The sequence below is a fragment of the Balaenoptera ricei genome, chromosome 21 (genome assembly GCF_028023285.1).
Source record: "Balaenoptera ricei isolate mBalRic1 chromosome 21, mBalRic1.hap2, whole genome shotgun sequence".
Lineage (NCBI taxonomy): Eukaryota > Metazoa > Chordata > Mammalia > Artiodactyla > Balaenopteridae > Balaenoptera > Balaenoptera ricei.
The window spans coordinates 13,952,379-13,976,146 of record NC_082659.1 but is presented as its reverse complement, the minus strand read 5'-3'; the positions used below and the strand labels follow the sequence as shown (position 1 = coordinate 13,976,146).

Sequence of the window (23,768 nt, the reverse complement as noted above, 5' to 3'; positions counted from 1 at the left end):
AATACGGTCTCTGTCCTTGAAGAGCTCACAGTCTAATTGGGGTGGGGAAGGGAGGCATAAAGCAATGTAATACATATTATAAGAAAGGTATTACCGAGTTCTAGGGTGACAAGAGGAGGGCTACTATTTCTGCTTTGTGGGAGTTAAGGAAATTTCAAATGTTACCTTTCCTGGGAATCTAAGTCATTTTGCTTTCTGAATTTCTTCTATTTATTATAGTGTTTAGGTATGTTGAACTAGCCTTTTAGATACTCAAAAGATATGGGACTACACTACACAATTTTTAAGCTGGTTTATAAACTTTAACGCAGTAAATATTTCATCCTTCAAAACTTGATTCCTAAATTTAAAAAACAAAAAAGTCTTCCAATGGGTGTACATTTGCTCATAACCTAAAGGAAGTTTAGCATAGTGAAAAAACTGCCAGATAAAATGGAAGAGTCTTTTAATAGCTCTCTATAGAAATAGTCAAGCCTATATTGTTTCGGGAGGTTTACAAATAAGTGAGGAACAATTTTTAAAAAGGATAGGAGGGATAATATTTACATCTTTTCTGACAAAAGAGTACAGATTCAGTGAATCTGGGGAAAGACCTTTTTTCACCTATGAGTTGATGACCTCATATGAACTATGAAGAGGAACAAAGCAAATAAAATCTGTGTCCTGAAGGAGCTTATTTACAATATAGTTCATTGGTTCATTCATTCAATATAGACGCTCCTTCAGGAAAAGAAAATCAGGGAAAGGGCAAAACTTACAAATTCATAGCACAGAAAAGAGCCAAAATTAAAGCTTGAGATATAATAATCTTATTTTTTTATCATGGTAAAATATACACAAAATTTGCAATTTGTCATTTTTAATATAATTCAGTGGCATTAATGCTTTCACATTGTTGCACAACATCACCACTATCCATCTCCAGAATATTTTTGTCATTGCGTACTGAAACTCTGTACCCATTAAACAATAACTCCCCATTCCCTTCTCCCCTTGGGAATTTCTATCCTAATTTCTGTTGCTATGACTTGCCTATTTTAGGTACCTCATGTAAGTGGAATCATATAATATTTGTCCTTTCCTGTCTAGCTTCTTTTATTTAGTGTAACGTTTTCAAGGTTCATCCATGTTGTAGGATGTGTCAGAATTTCGTTACTTTTTATGGCTGAATATTTCATTACTTGTATATACCACATTTTGTTTATCCAGTCATCTGTTGATGGACATTTGTTTATCCAGTCATCTGCTGATGGACATTTGGGTTGCTTCCATCTTTTGGAAGCATTATTGTGAATAATGCTGCTCTGAACATGGGTGTATAAATATCTGTTTGAGACTCTGCTTTCAGTTCTTCTGGGTATACATCCAGAAGTGAAATTGCTAGGTCAGATGGTAATTCTGTGTTCAAATTTTTGAGGAACTGCCATAGTTTTCCACAGTGGCAACACCATTTTACATTCCCAGGAGCAATGCACAAGGGTTCCTATCTCTCCCCATCTTTGCCAACCCTTGTTATTTTCTGTTTGTTTTGTTTTGCTTTGTTTTGTTTTAATAGCCATCCCAATGTATGCGAGGTGGTATCTCATGGTTTTAATTTGCATTCCCTAATGATTAATGATATTGAACACCTTTCCATGTGCTTATTGGCCATCTTCTTTGGAGAAATGGCTATTCAACTCCTTTGTATAATAAACTTCTGACCACAGGGTAGACAACCATCCCTGGAAAATGGTGTCAGCATAGTTTTTTCAAGCAAAATTAAGTGAAATCCTTCCTTTTAGCCTCCTAAAACGACAGAGAAATGATCCTCTGTGCTTGTTAGTAGTTACGACCAATAAGTACGAAATGCATAATGAAGAACAAAAATAGAGCCAATTTCTTAATGAGACTCCCTAGGATATGGGTAACCAGGAGTTCCTTTCCCTACACTTTCATGTAAAAAATATTGGGTACCTATTGTATTAATTTCCTGTTGCTGCCGTAACAAATTACTACAAACTTAGCAGTTTAAAACAACACAAATTTATTCTCTTACCTTTCTGTAGGTCAAAATCTAAAATCAAGGTACGGGCTGGGCTGAATTTCTTCTGGAGGCTTCAAGGGGAGAATCCCCTTTCTTCCCTTTGTCAGCTTCCAGATGTGCCTTCAATTCTTGGCTCACTGCCCCTTACATCACTCCGACCTCTTGCTACTTCTTTTTTTAAAAAAAAAGTTTTTTAACCCAGTTTTATTGAGGTATAATTGACATATAACATTAAGGTGTACAACAAAATGATTTATGTACATATTACGAAATGATCACTGCAAGTCTAGTTAACATTGATTGCCTCACATGTATACAAATTTATTTTCCTTAGGATGAAAACTTTTAAGATCTATTCTTTCAGCTACTATTAAATATACAACAGGGTATTAACTATAGTCACCATGCTGTGTATTACAACCTCTTGCTTCTAGTGCCATGTCTTTTATTACTGACCCCGAATTTCTTGCCTCCCCTCGTATAAGGACCCTTATGACTGAGCTCACCTGGGATAACCTAGGTTGATTTGCCCATCTAAAGATCCTTAATCACAAAGTCCCTTTTGCCATGTAAAGCATCATATTCACAGGTTTGGGAATAGGAGGTGGGCATCTATGGGGCACCATTGTTCTACCACACCCACTATGTGCCTGCGAGTTCAAAAACGAAAAATTGCTGCATTCAATACATTGGACAGAAATCATTTTTCTTAGATTGTTTTAACTACCCATCTCATTTACCAGTAGTCAGAGGACTTTCTAATGTGTTACCAGCCCCTGGCCCATAAAGCTGACTAATTCTTTGAACTTAACTTTGCTGATAGAAATAATCACAGACACAGCCGCTTCCGTATTTATTATCATTGCTGCTCTTCGGGTACAAGATAATTAAAGCAGCTTTCCCCATGACATCAGCCACTGCAACAACTAGGTCCACCCGCACTGCGGTTAACAGCCGAGAGGCAGCAGCAGTTAACACCCTGGAGGGGCACCGGGCAGCCGAGGGCGCGGAGATCACTCTCTTCCCGCGTCCCTTGCCATTCGAGAGGAGGGTCGTCGGGCAGGCCTCGCGCCCCCCGCCGGCCGGAGCCGGGCCGGCCCGCCGCGCTCTGTGACGCCCGCCGCGAGGAGCGGCGCCGCGCCGGCCCTCTGGCACCGCCCGGTTCCCAAGGGACCCGCCGCGTGCCCCTGCGACCTCTTTTCCCGTTCCGCTCTCTCCGCCTCCGGAAGCTCGAGCCGCCGCCGGGGCCGCGTGGAGGGGCTGCGGGAGCGCGTGCGCGTGCGCGAGGCCGGAACGCCGCGGGCGGCGCTGGGAGGTTGCGGTGGTCGCGGTGCCCAGGTGAGCGGCGCGCGGGCGACCCTTCCTCCCCTCGCAGAGCCCCCGCCCCCCGTTCGGGATCCGTTTTCTTCTCCGGAGCCCAGGCCTCGGCGAGCACGCAGGGTCGGTATGCGGAAGCCGGCGCGGGAGGTTAGGAAGGCGGGCCGGCCGGGCCCCCAGCCCTGCGACCCGCCTCCTCTGCGGCCCGGGCAGACCCTCGGACGGCGGATGTAACCACCGCGGAGGCGTCCGGGCCGGCGGGACCACGGGTCCCGCAGCCCCAGCCGGCCGCGGTGGGACGGCCCGGCCTGCCCTGGGGCGCGTTTGCGGGTGGCTTGGTGGTCGGGGTCGGCTGTGAATTTGAGACGTGGTCGCGACCGGGATCCCGGCTCAGGTCACCGCCGCCCACCTCCGGGGACTTGCCCCTGACCCCTGAGGCTGGAGGGGGATGTCAGTTATTATCCGCTACCTAGCGGGATCAGGAGGGGGTCGTGTAAGGAACCTGAGTTCCTGGAATACGGGTGTTTACTTTGGCCCGAGATTTTCGTGTACCCAATCGGTTACCTTCTTTGGACCAAATCATATGTCAAACTACAGAAATGTAATGTCACAGTATCAAAATGGCAGTTAAAAATGCCAGATTCCTATTTGTGTGTTTTCCTGATGTAACCTGAAAGCATCAGTATTTCTATTGCTGGTTCTGCAGGGGCTGTACAAATTGTGAGTGTCCAAGTGATTCCCGGGCACCTTTGGCAAGTACTTGTCCTCATTGAGCACGAGCAGGGTTATTGCAGCCTGATGAACTGTCATTTGATTTGAATCTCACTAACTTTGAAGTGAATGTTATCAAAAGGATTGCTTAGTGGGACAGTTGGATAATTTTTCCGTTAATTAAATCACCTGAATGTTTAAGTCCTTACAATAACCGGTCTGTTGGATGTTATGAACCTAAACTTAAACCTGAAAAGTCTCCCAGGCAATGGGCTATGCACCCCTCTCACGAACTGTGACCACTTAGAGAGACAGATGCTTACACGTACTGGGGACTATAGGAGCCTTGTAAATGCAGGTAAGGGGATAGTTGATTCCGGTGTGTGTGAGAGAGGGGGGATGAGGGACAGCTGTAGGAAACTAGCTCAGGTGAAAGAGGTGATTTTTCTGCTTACGTAACTGGCTAGCAAAGAGCAGAACTAGGGCTCAGCCTTAAATCTCCTAACTCCAAACTCCTTCATCAGATAAACATTCTTTGAATGTCTAGTATTTGTCACGTTCTATTTTAGGCACTAGGATATAAAGATGAGCAAGATAGCAGGAGTTCCTAGTCTGGTAAGACAGGAAAGGCGGGAAACAGCTTTGAAAAACAGGGATTTCAAAAGAAGGATCTGTAATCATTTGGCTTACGGTTAGACTTTGGGATTTAGACCTAGTTCATGTTAGGGTTGGGAAAGGTCATAGCCTCCAAATTTATAATTCCCTCTGCAGCATCCTAGCAAATGGCCATCCAGTCTTTGCTCCAACATTATGTAGTGATTTACGGCTCCTAATTTTAGAAGGCAGCCCATTCCGTTTTTGAGCAATTCTAATGTTAAACTCAAAACAGCTTTCGTATGCACTCCATCTGTTGATTCAAGTTCTACCTCTGGAGCTACAAATAATAGCTCTCAAGTCTGAACACACCCTTTCTCTTAGTCATTTCTTTTATTCCTATGAGCCCTTGGTCTGTAAACCAATTAATCATAACTTCAGTTCTAGACTCTTCACCATAGCACCCAGGGCTAAGTGCTTCATTCAAAAAGATGTTGCGGAAAAACCTGAATGAACTTTTTGGCCAACCCAATGGTTTGACCAAGCAGAATGTAATGCAAGTTGTCCTACACTGTATGTTGCTACCCCAGGTTTAGTGACTTCCAGAAATGTCACTCTCCTTGCCAGAAATACCTTTGGAATTCATTACTCTCTTTGGAAAGGGGGTTGGGTCCCAAGCTCAGCTTGGGATAGAGAGTCACAAGTTAATTCAAACCTATTACCTAGGTTAACACTTCTAAATTTACCTAAGGTGACTGGTTTATTTAATTTGCAATGCCAAGGAATTTGTTCCAGATTAATTTATTAGAGGGAAACTGCTACACAGCAAATATATCTAGTAAAATGTGTGGCAAACACTGGCATATGTATCTAATTTTAACTGTACAGACCACCCTTTTTTGCAAAGAACTGTTTCTAAAGCTCTATTGCTAAACAAGTCCCATTTCCCTTAAAAATCCCTGTGACGGGAGGGTCTTCTTATCTTGCCCACTGTTTACCATCAAATAAATAATAGATATCACAACAATGTGTTTTAAAGTTCAAAAAAGGAAGTCTCAGTTCCTAGCCTTTTCGAAGGACCATACTTTGAAGCAGAGTAGAACAGTGGTTAGTAGCCTGATCCTCAAGACAGCCTGCTTTAGAATCTTGGCTGTGCCACTTCTTAGCTGTATGGCTTCGGGCAAGTTCTTGGTCTGCTTCAGCTTCCTCTCTGCCAAATGGGAGTGACGAAATCTCTTAAAGTTATTGTAGAGATTCAATGAGTTAATACTTGTAATGCACTTAGAACAATGCTAACATGTAAGTACTCAATACTTCTGGCTATTAGTAGTAGTAGAATAACAGCACTAGTACAAGTGAGACTTAGTTATGTTAGTAATTTTATTTCTATAGAAATGTAAACAAGTTTTGCAGAGGGATGGAAGTTGGAATGATTTGGATGATTAGCTTTTTAAAAGATTTGTTTTTTAAACTGGCTAGGAAAATTTGTGCTCTGGGCTGTGCTATGAAACCATTCGCTTTTAAAATTTTAAGAAACTTGTAAAAAATTTTCTTGAGTCCTAAAGGCAGTCTTAACCATGGGAAAAACAGTAACCACAGCTCTTTTATTCTTTTATTCTTGACATTTTGGATTAAAGGGTGAATTATCTTACAAAAAAGGGTCACTTTGGGGAGAATTTAATGACAATGTTAATAAGAGCTGTCCATCATTCAGTAGCTGATTTGATTTGTAGTTTTTCTTTTTGAACTCAGGTGGGCAGAATTGGATTGATAACGATCAGTCGTACTCTTTCGGTCTGTGATGACCTGTAATCACAGGCCTCTGCCCAGGTTCTTAACTTTTCTCCTTTGTCCACTTGCCCAGCCTCATTCCTCCCTCCGCTCATAGGCTCATACTCTTAGATGTTTAATGTACGTCCTCCCAGCGCATGCTGTAGAATTTTATTTATATGTTTGTGCCTTTGAGAATTTAGTTTTGTTTTGTGTGTGTGTGTTGTTTTTCATAATTGTATTGTCATTCATTTAATTCTTTTCTCTTGGTAAATATAATTTTTGTAGATCTCAGCTTATCCTTTTTGACTGATATATAATATATCATATACAACATTTTGCTTATCCATTTTCCTCTTACTAGACATTGAGTTTTTTCTAAGTCAGGGCTGTTACCGCCAGGGCTGTGGTGAACATCCTTGTACTTGTGCCCAGGAACACACAACTGGGAAGCGGCAGAACCAAGTTTTGAGCCTGAGTGTCTGACTCAGTTTGTTCTTTTTCACTGTGCAGACTCCCTGTTATCACTTACTTGCTTAGCTTATTGCATGAACACTATTACAATAACAGTAATGGAAATATTAAAAATGCAACGGGATTGTTGATTTTTCAACTCTTCATTTTTGTTCTTTTTTCCCCTAGTTTTTGTGTAAATGTCTAAATTGTATGATTAACCCAAGATGGATAACAATTTTGTATTATGCATTTTTCATGCCGATAATAGCACCTAAATCAGGGGTCCACAAAATTTTTCATTAAAGGGGTCAGTTGGTAAATATTTTAGGCTTTGTGGGCCCTATGGTATCGGTCGCAGCTACTTAACTCTGCAGGTGTAGTGGGAAAGCTGTCAGAGACAGTTCCTAAACCTGTGAGTGGGGCTGTGTCCCAATAAAACATTATTTACGAAACAAATGGTGGGCGGCCGCATTTAGCCCAGGCACAGTAGTTTGCTGACCCCTGATTTAAATAATTATTTTAATGGATTCATAATATTCCTATATTCAAGTTTTTTTCAGTATTAAAAGAAATGCTGTAACGCACAGTCACAGCCACTAACCATCAAGGAAATGATCTCCCTAAGACTGAACGTCAGAAAAGTAAAGAAGAAAATGACTGACTTAAAGATTGAGCCTGAAAGCTGTAACCTGTGAATATCACATGGGTTAAGCAAAAACATCATAACCTCTGGATGCCACACAAAGGAACAACAAACTCTGAGAACTTCAGAGCAGTAGCTGAGAATGGTGCTAATGCCTTAGATTTTAATCACATCTCTCATTTAAGCTGAGTCTGATCAAAACGGGGGAGTTGTTAAAAAGAAAACTACAGGCTGCAGATGGAGTCACGTCTGCTGGGCCACCCCGCCAAACTGGGGCTTCATACCTAACCTACTTGAAGCTTCAACCTCCCCCAGAAATGTAGTCTTAACCGGTCAGTCAGAAATGTTCTGGTCAGCACCAGTGAGGTAATCTGTCACAGGGCCCTGTCCATCCCCCAAAGGGAGATGAGGTAAACTGCCACACAGACCCCTTTTGTCCCCAATGGGTAGGTTACCTAAGCCTGAAATAGTCTTTTTTATATATGAGTTCCTTGTCTTGCCTTTAAAAACTTTTCCCTTTCTGTAGCCCTTTGGAGCTCCCCTCTACTCTCTGGGTGGGATGCTGCCTGATTCATGAATTGTTCAATAAAGCCAATTAGATCTTTAAAATTTACTTGTTTGAATTTTTCTTTTTTTTAACATATGTAAAACCTTTGGGGAGGAGGCTTCCTTCTGTGGATTTGAATTTTAAAACATAAAGAGGCCATTAATCCGTGCTACAGGAAATAATATTTCTTGTATTTAATATTTATTAGGAATAAGTTTTACAGTCTAATTTTTCTGAAATCTTTAAAATCTACTTACATCTTATTTCAGTTTAAATATAATAATGTGTTAGAATTTTAAAACTCACTTGTACTTAATCCTCTCTTAATTTATCTTCATTTAGCTTAAATTTTCCTGAATACTGTATACCATTTGCAAACCTGCTTAATTAATGGCACGATTACAGTTTTACTATATTTTCTTAAGCACCTCAAACAGCTAACAAGACACACTTATAGATCTCACAAAGGAAGCCTAAGTACTTAGATGTTTTTTATAAACCTAAGTCTAAACTTACTGATTTAATCAGATTCCCTTAAGTGTTTAAAAGTTAATTACAGTTAAATTTTTGCAAGTTTAATATATCAGAATCTCTTAAGTATTTCAAAACTTTAACGGCAGAAACCTTAACCTATCATATTAATCTGTCACATTAGTGTTAATAGTATGTTTGGTTGCTTTTCAAGTCATGTCTCTACCTACTTGTTTTTATAGATTGCAGGGTCACTTAAACAAAGGCTGCAGAGTATCATGGCTGATTTAGGATACAGATTACATAGTCTTTTATTGCTTGATGTGGTGTAACGGAATTAATCATGATTTGAATATAGTGAACCCATAATTGGATTGTTGGCTACATATTATTATTATTGGAATTTTGTATATACCTTTCCCTTGACATAGCTCATGTTATTTGCCTCTTTTGAATATCATTATCAACTAATGGCTTTCCACAGAATTACTTTTTTATTTTTAAGTGTATTTTGTGTTTTTTTGTTCTTCAGTGCAGAATTGTCCAGCTTGGACAGTGGAAGCCCCTTTAAACTGAATCCTTTGTTTTATTACCACTACTCTAGGCTTATTGTTTGTTTTTACCTCCAGAAATGGAATCAGCTGCCTTCCAAAGGATCTTGGTTTTGAGGGGTGGTTTTAGTGGAGAATAGTATTAGAGAGGTCAAACTCTGAATTCTAGATTATTAGTGACAGATTCTGTGACACTGCTGCGTAGACCCCTGTAATAAGAGAGAAAGAAAAATATGACTTTATACTGACGTTTCCAGTTTAATCCCAATTGCATGAAGTATTAAAATACTTTAAAATCAATTTTAATTTTTTACCTTAGTAGTACACATATAAATTTACAGGTCAATTAATAGTTTAAGATTTATAACCAAAATAGTGGTCCTGGCACCACGTTAGCAGCAATTGCTTTGAACTTTTTAATCCATTTCTAATATTTAACTCCACGTGTCTAAATAATATGCCTTAATTTTTACATTTTAGACAGCCTGTCTACTATCTCAGTAGATACTAAATCTCTCTTACGCTGGACTCCCTTTAGCACAATGAGACATGCACACTTTCCCCTTTTTATTGTGGTTACGTAACAATATGTGATTAAATATTCAGAAGTTTTTCCTCCAAGCTCCCTGTACTGTGTATACGTGTGTCTTAGAGTTTTTGTTCCTCTTTAAGAAGGGACAGGGGGAGCTTTTACTTTTAATAGGAGTTATCTCCTGCTGCTCCCCCAGTAAAGGCAGTGAAGGAACAGAATAGGACAAAGACAAGTACTGAAATAGGGAAGTTTGTTAATCCCCATTGAACTATTTCTACCAGAATGATGTGTGTTTGGGCTGGCTAGGCTGATCTGAAGAGGTTCTAACACCATCCTTTCTTATTCTAAACTCTAACTGTACTTAATTTATAGAATTCAGGTTTTCCTTGGAGTTCAGTCTAGGTATCCATGTTTGTGATATGCCTGATCTCTTATTATTTTCTTGTGAACCAAACTATTAGACTTACTTACTGTTCAGATCATTGGTGCTACTTGATATTATCCCTGTAGCCCCATTATCATTTCACTGAGTTATTGGTTTTTTTAAAAAAATAAATTTATTTATTTTTGGCTGCGTTGGGTCTTCATTGCTGCACACGGGCTTTCTCTAGTTGCAGTGAGCGGGGGCTGCTCTTCATTGTGGTGCGCAGGCTTCTCAATGCGGTGGCTTCTCTTGTTGCGGAGCACGGGCTCTAGGCGCGCTGGCTTCAGTAGTTGTGGTGCACGGACTCTAGAGCGCAGGCTCAGTACTTGTGGCAAGCGGGCTTCAGTAGTTGTGGCTCACGGGCTCTAGAGCGCAGGCTCAGTAGTTGTGGCGCATGGGCTTAGTTGCTCCGCGGCATGTGGGATCTTCCCGGACCAGGGATCGAACCCGTGTCCCCTGCATTGCCAGGTGGATTCTTAACCACTGTGCCACCAGGGAAGTCCGAGTTATTGGTTTTTTGGTGGTGTTTTTTGTGTTTGTTTCATGTTTCTCTTTATCTATTACCCAAACTTCTCAGTTTTGGAAAATTTGCAAAATGAAAAGTATTTGGAAGTTACTCTTTCATCTGATGGTTACACTTTCCCTCTTTTCAGATATATGTTTGCCGTCATGGATCGGTTTGGAGATATATCAGAAGGTGAAGTGGACCATTCTTTCTTTGACAGTGACTTTGAAGAAGCAAAGAAATGTGAAAGCAACTCAGTTTTTGACAAGCAAAATTATGACGATGAAGAGAGAATAGATAAAGATACGGAAAATGTAAACTTGAAATTTGGAATACAAAGAAGGAAAAATGATCTTACTGAGAAGGGAATTGAAAGAAATGAGAAAATTCCTCCAGAAGAACACCCCATAGAAAATGATAATGTACAAGCTAGGAATTCTTTGTCCTTGACCACTTCTTCAAGATCAAAATTGTGTGATGCTACAGTAGAACATAAAATACACTTGCCCATCCCAAGTAGCATTCCCAAAATTCTAAAAGGTGAACGTGATTACTCTACAGATGGAGAGGAAAGCAGTGATGATGAGAAAAACCATCATGTCAGATCAAAGTCAGCTAAACCATCTAATAACTTCAAGAAAAGCATAAGTAAAAAGTATTCCAGAAGTAATTCCTCTTCCTCCTCTTCTTCTCTGTCCTCCTCGTCTTCAAGTTCCGATACAGACTGTTCAAATACCGGGTCTGATGTCTGTTTATCTGATTCATCTCCATCATTAAAGAAGCGTCTGTCTGGTGTAACCCACTTGCCACCAAAACAGAAATATAAACTGGGAGAAAAATCAACAGGAGCACAGACTTCAAGTACTAAACCAAAAGTCGGTGACTACACCGAGGAATCTGAAGATACTGTGACAGATGTCACTCCTTTATCGACTCCGGACATCAGCCCTGTTCAGTCTTTTGAACTGGGTGCGTCAAACGATCAAAAAATGAAAGTTAAAAGGCAAGAGAACGTGAGTCAAGAAGTATATGAAAATGTTGAGGATTTTAAAAATAATTCAAAATCTTTGAAATCAGCCAAAACAGGGAAAGAAAAACATGAGCCCAGTCTTGCCTCAATGTCGACAGTGTTGGATTCCCATTTAGACCACAGATACAAGCAAAACGTCTTACATGACACAATGGACCTGAATCATCTTTTAAAAGGTAATTTTAAAAACTGTATATTGAACTTAAACTTAATATTATATTGAGCTTAAATATTAAATGATATGAATTTGCCTTGATTTTTCTAGTAGGTACGTTTTATTGTTTGGGATCATTGATATTATCATAACTTTACCAAATATTCCATTTTAAAATATCTGGAATATCATTGTTTATATTACTATAAAGCTACTCAGCTAGGACTAGAAACTACTTCATACTGATTCTGTTTAGTGCCTTACAAACTCAAAATGCCTGGAGAGGCCAGATGGATAAAGTAAACAAGAGAAGGGGAGCCAGATGTTTTCCCACGTTTGGTAGAGACACGGGCGTTAAGATATATTTCACTTTCTTCTTTGAGAAAGGCAGCAGCACTAAGGTTAAAATAACCTGACCTGTTTCGGGGAAAGTGGCAAGAGTGCTGGCAAATTAGAGAACTCAGAGTAAACTGTAGGAGACTATTCAGATTTTAAATTAAAGGCGAAAGAGCATTACTTGAAAATAATTACCAAGTTGATGAAATAGCATAATTCAAGTTTTAGTTGCTTTAAGATAGAAGTATTTTAGAATTAGGATAATCCTGATTGCTGTATTTCTGTCTCAATTTATTATTACCCATTATTTAGTTTGAAGGGAACAATATATTCCAGGTGAAATAAAAGCAACTTTGAACTTTATCTTTGACTAGTTAATATAAAACTGTAAAAATATTGAGCTTGCTGGTTAGGTTTTGGGGCAGTTGGAGATAAAATTTTTAAGTCGTAAATAGGACTCACTGTCTTCGTTTGTTTGAAATGTTATTTGAAAGAATAAATCTTCAGCTACATAATTTACATATGGTGGCAATGTAAGGGCATAAATAAATCCCCTATTTAGTCAAATGAGTCTCATGGTCAGATTGATAAAGTGTATTTTGGAGCAGTTTACACTTGTGAATATTCCCTCTTTTATATGTTTTCTTTGCTCTGATCGTACCTATTGATGTTTAGTGTGTCTGAAAAATCAGATTCTTGGCATTGGCTATTACCATCTAGTGGTTAAGCCTCTACTCAATATATCTTTCCTGATAAATGCTCATTCAGTCTCTTAAAACTTTCAGGATTGAGTTTTCTATTCTTGCCCCTCTCCTTCTTCCCCTAACAACCAAGAGTGATCTTTTAAAAAATAAATCAATCCTACTAGTTTCCTTCTTAACTCTTCAGTGGGCTTACTCTTAGGTTAAATCCAAATTCCTTTTCATAGGCTAACAGACTTTATATCAGTGATTTTCACCCGAGGCAGTACATTAGCATCACCTGGAGAACTGTTAAATTATCAAAACAAACTGTTAAATACCGACGCCTAGGCTCTGCCATGAGATTCTGATGCACTTGGTCTAATATGCAGTTAAGAGTGATGAATGATTCACTGCTGCCCATCATATGGTTACTTGCCTACATCTCCTTTCCTCTGTCTCTCTCCTTACCTCTTGGTCCAGTCACACTCCTTCCTTACTGTTCTCAGAATACTTTGCATTCATGAGGCATTTTGCACTTGCTATTGGCCTTTCTCTTTGTAGAGGCTACTTCAGTCTGTTTCTAGGGTCTTAGCTTCTATGTCACCTTCTCAGGGATACTCTTTCTGAACATTCTGTGTAGAAGCTGCATACCCCATCCCTGCCTCTCTCTCACAAAAACATATTTCCTTCCATGAGACTCTGGAATTAGTGTAAGCAACATGAGGGCAGCATCTTATTCCTTGATGGAATCCCTAAATCTAGCAAGTATTGGCACATAATAGACAGTATTTATTAACTGACGGACTGGGAGGACTCTTCTGTTGTTCACAGCTCTGATGGTCAGGAAGTGTTTGTCATGTTTCACTGAAATTTGATTTTGTAACAGTTACCCATTAGCTTTAGGTTTGCCATCTGAAATACACAGAATAAGTCTGTGCCTCTGTCTGCATTATAATCTTTAATATATTTGATTAGTATTCTTCTCTAGGGAATATCTCTAATTTTTTATCAAGCCATTTAGTGTAACAGTTTTCACTTAAAAAAAAAAATTGTAATGGCCACTTTGCAGTCTGTAAGATCAGGTGTATGACGAATCGGGTTGATAATTTGTCAGGTTGAGGGCTGCCTTTGTCTTCATCTCTTCCGGATCTCCAGCACCAGTCCCAGTGCTCTAGCATAACAGTTCTCAAACTTTTTGGCCTTAAGACTAAAAGCACTCTTTTAGAAATTATTGAGGACCCCAGAGAGCTTTTGTTTAGTGGGTTATATCTATATAAATATTTACCATATTAGAAATTAAATCAGAAGTTTAAAAAATATTTATTAGTTCATTTAAGAATAGTAATAGTAAACCCATTATGTATCTTTTTTTTAAGTTATTTATTTTTATTTTATTATTTATTTTTGGCGGTGTTGGGTCTTCGTTTCTGTGCGATGACTTTCTCTAGTTGCGGCGAGCAGGGGCCACCCTTCATCGCGGTGCGCGGGCCTCTCACTATCGCGGCCTCTCTTGTTGCGGAGCACAGGCTCCAGACGCGCAGGCTCAGCAGTTGTGGCTCACGGGCCCAGCCGCTCCGCGGCATGTGGGATCTTCCCGGACCGGGTCACGAACCCGTGTCCCCTGCATTGGCAGGCGGATTCCTAACCATTGCGCCACCAGGGAAGCCCCATTATGTATTAATATAAGTAACATGTTCTATACAACGTAACTATAGTTCCAAAAAAGTTAGTGATTTTTGCTAGTTTCTAATGCCTGGCAATAGCTGTATTCTCATGTCAGCCTCTGCATACAGCTATTGTGATATATTGTTTTGGTTGAAGTGTATGAAGAAAATCTGGCTTTACAAGGATATATAACTGGAAATGGAGTGTTTTAATAGCCTTTTCCGTTAATTTTAGATTTTTTTTTTGATACCACACCAAGATTCCACAAATAGTAGTTTCTTTTTTTTAAAGTTTTTAATTATTTATTTATTTATTTTTGGTTGTGTTGGGTCTTCGTTTCTGTGCGAGGGCTTTCTCTAGTTGCGGCGAGCGGGGGCCACTCTTCATCGCGGTGCGCGAGCCTCTCTCTATCGCGGCCTCTCTTGTTGCGGAGCACAGCCTCCAGACGCACAGGCTCAGTAGTTGTGGCTCACGGGCCTAGTCGCTCCGCGGCATGTGGGATCTTCACAGACCAGGGCCCGAACGCGTGTCCCCTGCATTGGCAGGCAGACTCTCAACCACTGCGCCACCAAGGAAGCCCAGTAGTAGTTTCTTAAATGTTAGTTGCAATGTGCAGTTTGAAACTGATATTAATTTGTAGTCCGTTACATTAGAACTTATTGCTCGGTCTTACATTTTGAATGTATTGTTTGCCCTTGCATGGTTTTGTAACATGATGTATAGGTTATTTGGAAAATGTTGGTTCACTGAGCATATAAATGTTGACATATTTCATAATATACCATACAGAAATCACAGTTGTTAATATCACTACCAATCTCACTAGAAAGCTCTTGGGAAGCTATCAAACTCAGGTTTATCAAAAATTCTAATTTTTGCTAAAATGCTCAGATTTTACGATTGCCAACAGATACTGTCAGTTTTTCTTGAAGTGACAGGTTTCTTAAAATCATATTTGTAATGCAAAAAAATTGGAAGGTAGTTGAAATTAAACCATAAAAATCTATCTGATGTGATAATGCAGACTGCTCCTAATATTTTGTATTAATAATATGCATCTTAATATATTTGCTTTTTCTTCTGTGTCGAATGTCTATTGCTACATTGTTCTTAATAATTTCTACTGTGATTTATATGTGTTTAAATATAGCAGCCAAAAAAAAAAAAATGTAGCAGCCAAACATTTGGCATTATAAAGTATCTTACAAAATTTTCTTAGATTAGAAAAGTAAGTATATTGAAAATAAATGTTACAGAAGATAAATGAAAATGTATAATATGACTTGTAGGTTCATTTTAAGGGCCCACTGTTCCATTTTTTAATTTTTATAAGTACTATTTGATTCCACAAATTATAAGCATCACTCCATTCTAGGAATGAGAGAGGACACAGCCAATAAAAATCTTGCTTTAGGAAGAAAACATTTGACCCTTTTGGAATTGTCGGGTTTTAAAAAAACCATCTAATGGAAAATAGTCTGTGATATCTGAGCTTTTTGTTCAGTACCATCAATGATTATCTCTTTGTATTATTTAGGGTGATTTTGGATGTAAGAAACAGAAATTCCTAATGAAAGTGTTTCTCACATGACAGGAAGTCCAGAGATAGACCAGCTTGAGGGTTGACTGACTCAGTGGCTTAAAAATGTCCTCAGGGACCCAGGTTCTGTCACTGTATTCCCCCAGCCCTGGTGTTGGCTTCATCCTTAGGCTACCAGGAGATGTCTGCAGCAACTTTTAGTATCCACATGCAGACATGACTGTCCAGAGAAACGGAAGCTGCCTTTACCTCTGGCTCTTAGAGTGGAGGAACCTTGAACTGACTTCCACTTACGTCTCATTGCTCAGAACTGAGTTACACTCCCATTCCTGAAACAGTGATTGGCAAGGCGAACGGGATTATTCCAGGCCAGTAAACTCACTCTGGAGTCAGGGTTGGGAGTCCAGAGAGGGAGGTCAACTTCCTCTTAAGGACATAGCTTCATGGGGAGGAGCTAGATGTCGTAAAAAAAAAAAAAAAAAAAAAATCAGGATGTGTTAATAAGTAAGAAGGAGGAAAGTAGTGTCAAGGAGGAGAAAATTTCCCCCCTCTCCTTCTTGAGTTCTTTTGGCTGGCCTAAAAATTAAATTGAGGCAAAACATTACCAGGAGAAAAAAACAAATTTAAATCATACTTACGGAGGTCTCAGAGAAATAAGAGCTAAGAAGTAACCAAGGCAGGCAGCTCTCATACTTTTTAGACAAAGAAACAATAAATTTTGTGAGGAATTGACAGGACAAAGAACCTTAGGTTTGGGTTTTTAATTAGTGAAGTATCTTAACAGGGTTTGGGCTTGGAGTAGTAAGTCAGCAAAGAAGAACAGGCTTGTTTATACAGCCTTCTTGGTCCCCAGTTCCCTATCACTGGTGATAAGGTTGGCTCTCTCCCTCCTGGTACAGGGAGGGCACCTTTCACATTGAGAGATTCAGTTCTTGTTTTCAGGGAGACAGGAGGGTCAAAGTGTCCTTCTTGCACCAGCTTTTTCTTAAGTAACTTTAATTCAAAATCATCAATATGGCACTTTGGCATATTTGGGGGTGACCTGCCCAGAACCCCAACAGTAGGAATATATGCTAATTGGGCAGCCAGCTTTATCCACTAGGCCAGAGCTTCTCAAACTTCAATATACATACAAATCACTTGGGGATCCTGTTAAAATGTAGATTCAGGTTCAGTTAATCTAGAGTAGAATCCAAGGAGCTACATTTCTAGCCAGCCCGATGGTGATACCAATGCTGCTGATTCAGGGACCCTAGTCTGAGTATCAAGACATTAAAAAAAACTACCTGGTTCCATTGAAAATAATTAAGGGGTATCCCTCACAACTCTTATCTAATCCATTTCTGAAACTTTTTAGATACAGAAAGCCTATATATTTTTAAGTTGGAAAAATGATAATCCACCCCAAATCCCTTATCCGTTTCCCAAATATAATTGAAGCACTGAAACACTGTTTTAACCCGGAGACTGAGCTAAAACGTAGAAGGAAAGCTTTATTCATACTGTTGCACCGTAGGGAGCCCTGATCGCAGTGACCTGCCAGTAGGCGGTGTTCAGGGCTTTTACAGGCACAGGAACAAAGCAGCGTTCTGCCCGTTGATACATCTGTTATTGGAGTCAGTAATAACCCACCAAAGATTCTTTATAGTAGTAAAGTATTTTAAATGCTAATTATGGAGATCAGTCTATTGCATAAGGTATTTCTTTAGATTTTTCAAATTATTATTCATTCTCGGTTTACCCAGTGGAGCTGTTCAGATCCAAGAATATTTTCATTAAGTTTTCTTCATTTCTTTCATTAAGTTTTCACATGTCCAGTTTCCACGGACATGTGAGATGCGATGTGTGCATGGCCAAGCTATGCCCCTCTGCACTCATATCTCAATAAGCCTTATTACTTCCAACATTTACCCCACTCTGTGGGCCTTTTAGGCCTTTTGGCTCACCTAATTTCTTCACAGCCTTTTCCACTTCCTGGGAAGTTAAATTCACTTAATGAGAGGAAGATGATAGTGATAATGCGTAACACATTTTAAAAAGTATGAGCAGGACCTGCGATCCCATCAGAGACCAGCTGAGTAGGAACACAGCAGGCTCTGCTTCCTCTCAGTTTAAACATTCTTACTAGCTCAAGTACAGCTACAGTAGAGCACTTCATTCGTTCAGACAGTGAATTCTGAGGTAAAAATTTTGCAAGCTATTACAGCAAATACTGGGCGAGACTTTAGATAGGGATGCCTCTATTAGCTAACAGTGTTAACATTATTTATTGGTTTAAAAATGTTTTGTTAATAAGTTTGTGAGTTCAAACTAAAAAATATTAAACCTGTGAAAGGAAAGTTAATAATAAAAGAACATAAAATCAAGTGTCCCAATTATAGGCCATGGAATAATGAAACAGTGTTGAACTTGAATACTCACATAGAGGGGTGAAGAAAATTCTGAAAGCAGAATCAGAACCTTTTAGGCTGGGGCTTTCCTGGTGGTCCAGTGCTTAAGACTTCTCCTTCCAATGCAGGGGGTGTGGGTTTGATCCCTGGTCAGGGAGCTAAGATCCCACATGCCTCGGGGCCAAAAACACCAAAACATAGGGACTTCCCTGGTGGTGCAGTGTTTAAGAATCCACCTGCCAATTCCGGGGGCACGGGTTCGAGCCCTGGTCTGGGAAGATCCCACATGCCGCGGAGCAACTAAGCCCGTGTGCCACAACTAGTGAACCTGCGCTCTAGAGCCCACGAGCCACAACTGCTGAGCCCACATGCCACAACTACTGAAGCCTGCGCGCCTAGAGCCCGTGCTCCGCAACAAGAGAAGCCCCCGCAATGAGAAGCCCGCGCGCTGCAACGAAGAGTAGCCCCCACTCGCTGCAACTAGAGAAAGCCCGTGCACAGCAACAAAGACCCAACGCAGCCAAAAATAAATTAATTAATTTAAAAAATAAATAAAATAGAAACAATATTATAACAAATTCAATAAAGACTTAAAAAAAAGAAACTTTTAGGCTTCTGGCTGTCATCCACATGACCATAGACAAGCAGTAACTTTTCTGTGCCCCAGTTTCTTCATTTGTAAGATGAGGGTAGTTGATATAGGTTGCTAAGGTCCATTCTAAATTCAGGGTTCTGGAGTTCTGTGAGAATGTGAGAAGGGAAAGTCAGTGGAGACTAGAATTATTAGACATCTTACTTTGGGGGGACTTCCCACTCCCATCCCTAGCCTTCCTTTGCTGTACAAATGTTGAAAGGGTATGATTGGAATTAGTTCTTTGGCCTTGGGCTGTTTATCCCTGAATAGGCAGAGAGGGCATTAAAAAGTGGAGTAGTGGAGGAAACCAAAGTTAGGCATTGGCTTATGGCATGAATGGCTCCTGTTTGGAGAGCAGTGAAGTTGACATGACTAGATTTTAAAGTACCTTTCATCCTTTGTAATGGTAGAATGAGGTCAGTTTAGGAAGAATCCAGAGGGCGAAACAGAGAGGGTTTAGAAATGCACCACTTCAGATTTTACCACCTAGATTCTGTAGGAAATAATTAGATACATTATTAGAGGGTGTATCCTGGGAAGAAAAACTAATACAAGAGAAAGAAACGGGATAAGGAAGCATTGATGAGCAGAGAAACCTGTCAGACCTATTGCTAAACTGATAGCAACATAGGAGGAAATGAAGCAGTATGGTGTTCAAGGGGAAGATGCAGACCCTGTTTCCCTCGGTAAGAAAGGGGATGCCCACGCTGGGACTAGTGGCTGCTGGCACATCCCTTGGCAGCACGTTGTTTGCCTTTGCTGGCAGGCTGCAGCAGACAGGGTTCAGATAGGCAGGCAGGAAATCTCAGATACCCTCGGCCCACCACCAGATACTACCGAAGGTTTGAGAAAAGCTCAAATCAACAGAGGCACTAGACTCACATGAAGAACCTAATGCCTGAAACAGTGTTAAAGGAGCAAGCTCAACGATTTTAGAGAGGATCTGCAAGGACAGAACTATTTTCACTCGTAAAGCGAAGGCATGATTTGCTTTTCACTTTTTCCTGTCACGTGTGGAGTTTTCCAGGGGCTACATGACAATGACAGCACAACAGAGTGAGTGCAGAAGCAGATATGAGAATCCAGCTGTCTTCTATTAAGGCAGGCATTAAAATATTTGCAGAAATGTTCAACTCTGCTACTCTTGTCACTAAACTTCTTTTTTATAAAAATGTGATGTTCACATATAACTGGTTTATTGTTATTTTCAGACGAATTAATAAATATCTTTAAATTTTTTTCCTTTTAATTTCTAACATGATAAATATTGATAACTGTAACCCACATAAACATTCTTTGGGGTCCCCAATAATCTTTAGATGTAATGAAAGGGTCCTGAGACCAAGAAGTTTAAGAACTTCTATTCTAGAAGAATGGAATTAGAATATAGCATTTGTAGTCTATTAGAGAAAAAAAAATTTATCATCGTCAGTCTTCCAAAAGGGGGAAAAATGGGGAAAAAAGAAGAAATAACAAAAAAAGCATTTTTTAAAAAAATTATTAGCACCTTTAATTATTATTTATTTATTTATTTATTTATTTATTTGGCTGTGTTGAGTCTTCGTTTCTGTGCGAGGGCTTTCTCTAGCTGCGGCAAGCGGGGGCCACTCTTCATCGCGGTGCGCGGGCCTCTCACTATCGCGGCCTCTCTTGTTGCGGAGCACAGGCTCCAGATGCGCAGGCTCAGTAATTGTGGCTCACGGGCCTAGTTGCTCCGCGGCATGTGGGATCTTCCCAGACCAGGGCTCGAACCCGTGTCCCCTGCATTAGCAGGCAGATTCTCAACCACTGCGCCACCAGGGAAGCCCAAGCATTTTTTAAAGAAATAAAATTGTGAGAAAAGAGATCAAACAATATAAGTAAATGGTTTTATCAGAAGATAATATCAGAGGGGGTTAAAATTTTTTAATCAAATCCAACCTGCAAAGATATTTAAAATAGCATAGGAGGAATGAAAATAAAGGCTTGAAAAAGATATGCCGAACAGGTAACAAGGAGAAAATAGAAATATCAATCTTAGTCGTACACAAAATAGAATTCAGGATGTGAAAATTACTGAAAGGGACAAGAGTGTTTTACGTTAATAAACTGACCAAATATACTAAAAAGATTTAATAGCCATTGATTTAAAATGTATAATAAAAGCAAAACAGAACTAGATGATCAAATTGACAAAGCCATAATCACTGTGGAAGAAGTTGGTTAGACCAAATCAGTTAGACCAAATAAATAAATAAATAAATAAACTACCTCCTTGTAGACTGCTCTTGGCCGTGGGTATTTTGTTTGTCTATCACACAAAAAATTTTTTTAAGTGATGAAATATCGGTTTCTGTTGCTACATAACAAATTACCCCAACATTTAGGGTATGGAGAGACTCAAAGGCAGGAGTGACTTGACAGCTGGGGGTCTGGAATCATCTGAGTGCTGGTTTACTCACACGTCAGCTATCTGGGCTTGGGGTGACTTGAAGACCAGGACTACTGAGCAGAGGACCCACGTGTGGCCTCTCCCCGTGGCCTGGCTTCTTCACATAGCACAGCCTCAGCGCAGCTGTCTCAGGGCTCCAAGGACAGTGTTCCAGGAAACAAGGCACAAACCTCATCACCTTTTATGACCTAGCCTCGGAAGTCACATAGCATCATTTCTTCCATTTTCTATTGGTTTAAATGGTTATAAACCTTCCCAGGGCATAGACCCTCCTTCTTAATGGGAGGAGTGCCAAATAACATGGCCACGTTTCAAAACCTCTTCAGTCCAGCCTCTGGCCATACATTGATTTACATTCCTCCCCAGTGCAAAAATATGTTCCCCCTTTCCAAAGATCCCTCCAACCTGGAGATTCAGGGTTTAAATCGAGTCCAGGTGCAGCTGTGGCTCCTCGGGCGTGGTTCCTCGGTTATAGCTCGAGTACTTTGAAAACCTTCTGCTGGGAGAGACTAGGAAGCTGAAGTAGTAGTTATACTTTTGAACCCCAGAAGTCCTGACTCTTATATTCTCTTTAAATTTTGCTTGAAAAGTGACCAATTCCATTTTTTAAAATTAATTTATTTATTTATGTATTTATGTATTTATTTTTGGCTCTGTTGGGTCTTCGTTGCTGCGCGCGGGCTTTCTCTACTTGAGGCAAGCAGGGGCTACTCTTCGTTGCGATGCACGGGCTTCTCATTGCGGTGGCTTCTCTTGTTGTGGAGCACGGGCTCTAGGCGTGTGGGCTTCAGTAGTTGTGGCTCGCAGGCTTCAGTAGTTGTGGCTCACAGGCTCTAGAGCACGGGCTCAGTAGTTGTGGCACACGGGCTTAGTTGCTCCATGGCATGTGGGATCTTCCCGGACCAGAGCTCGGACTCTTGTCCCCTCCATTGGCAGGAGGATTCTTAACCACTGTGCCACTAGGGAAGCCCCCCAATTCCTTTTTCTAGTTCATCTCTTTCTATCCTGTCTTATTATTGTGGTAAAATAAACCATTGATACTTCCAGGATGCTGGAATCCTTGTGCTTGGGCCCCTGGGCCAGCCAATAAGGGGGGGTGGCCTGTGTCTGTCTCCATTTTTGCCGAGCCTTGGGCTGTATTGTGTTGGTCCACGCCATCACAGGCCTGCCGAGATGCAAAGGAAGGAGACCGGAAGAATGTCACAGAAGTTCTCATCTGACAAGATGTTCATAAAGAAGACAAAATTTAGTAAATTTAGTTATTATTCCTTGAATTGTCACCTCTCAATTATAAGAGTTGGATTTTTTTTAAACCTTTAAAAATCATTTTAAAAAGCAAATATCATTGGTTTTTTAAAATAGGGATCATGAATATGCCTACAGGATGGATTTTTTTTTAAGAACTAATATTATGTGAATAAGGACTTAATATGGCTTGGGATAAATTTTCCATTAATAGCATTACACATAAAATTTTTAAATGCTGTCTGTATCTCAGTTAGCTTAGGTGCAAGTTAAGCTGGTACTTCCAGTAAATGGTGTTAGATGAGTCAAGAAGTGGCTCTAGCTATGATGGACATATTGAAATACTGTAAAGAGTTTGAGCAAAATTGTTTCATTAAAGAAAATTAGGAAAAAGTAATATTTCTTAAATGTGTGACTTTAAATATGTACAATTTATATAAATATGTTTGTATCCCTGAAAGTTTATTCAAGTTAACTTTTTTTAGATCTTAATTGGAAAGTCAATGGATTATATGTTGGAGGTTGCTTTGTGCTAAAGCACATAGCAGCCACTTTAGAAAAATGTGCTAGTGATGCCTGGTGTCAGTAAATAACATCCAACATATACTTTTCCATCAAGGAGAGTTAGAATGCTATCTTTTTAAATGAATTAGACTGAAATTCTTCCTTTATTTTTTAGCTATTGCCTTCTTTTACTTTTAAAACCTTTTTTTAAATGACATTAGGAAAATAGCTTACTTTTAATTCCCTCTAGAATTTAATTTTAAAGGCTCTCATAAATGGCTAAATTAATCTGGAAACCTTATTAAATTCTAAAAAATGGATATTTCTTGGAAGAAGATACTTCAATTATATATAGTACAAATATATCTTTTTATTTTACTTATTTTTTATACAGCAGGTCCTCATTAGTTATCTAATTTATACATATTAGTGTATACATGTCAATCCCAATCTCCCAGTTCATTTCCCACCCCCCCCACGCCCCACACTGTCCCCCCTTGGTGTCCATACATTTGTTCTCTACATCTGTGTCTCTATTTCTGCCTTGAAGACCGGTTCATCTGTACCATTTTTCTAGATTCCACATATATGCATTAATATATGATATTTGTT

At 39.9% G+C, this 23,768-nt stretch overlaps 1 protein-coding gene across 2 annotated transcripts in view; it reads left to right on the top strand.

Annotated features, from left to right (window-relative positions):
- Positions 1-3,247: 3,247 nt before the first annotated feature.
- The window catches only part of CFAP97 (cilia and flagella associated protein 97), a 40,681-nt gene continuing 20,160 nt past the window's right edge, over positions 3,248-23,768 (top strand). The window contains exons 1-2 of one of the 2 annotated variants that reach the window (XM_059909289.1): positions 3,248-3,361; positions 10,693-11,750. In XM_059909289.1, coding sequence (XP_059765272.1) covers positions 10,697-11,750 — 1,054 coding nt within the window. In that variant the 5' untranslated portion in view covers positions 3,248-3,361; positions 10,693-10,696. Of the gene's footprint in view, positions 3,464-10,692; positions 11,751-23,768 lie in introns of both variants that reach the window. The other variant, XM_059909288.1, reaches the window with a different exon arrangement.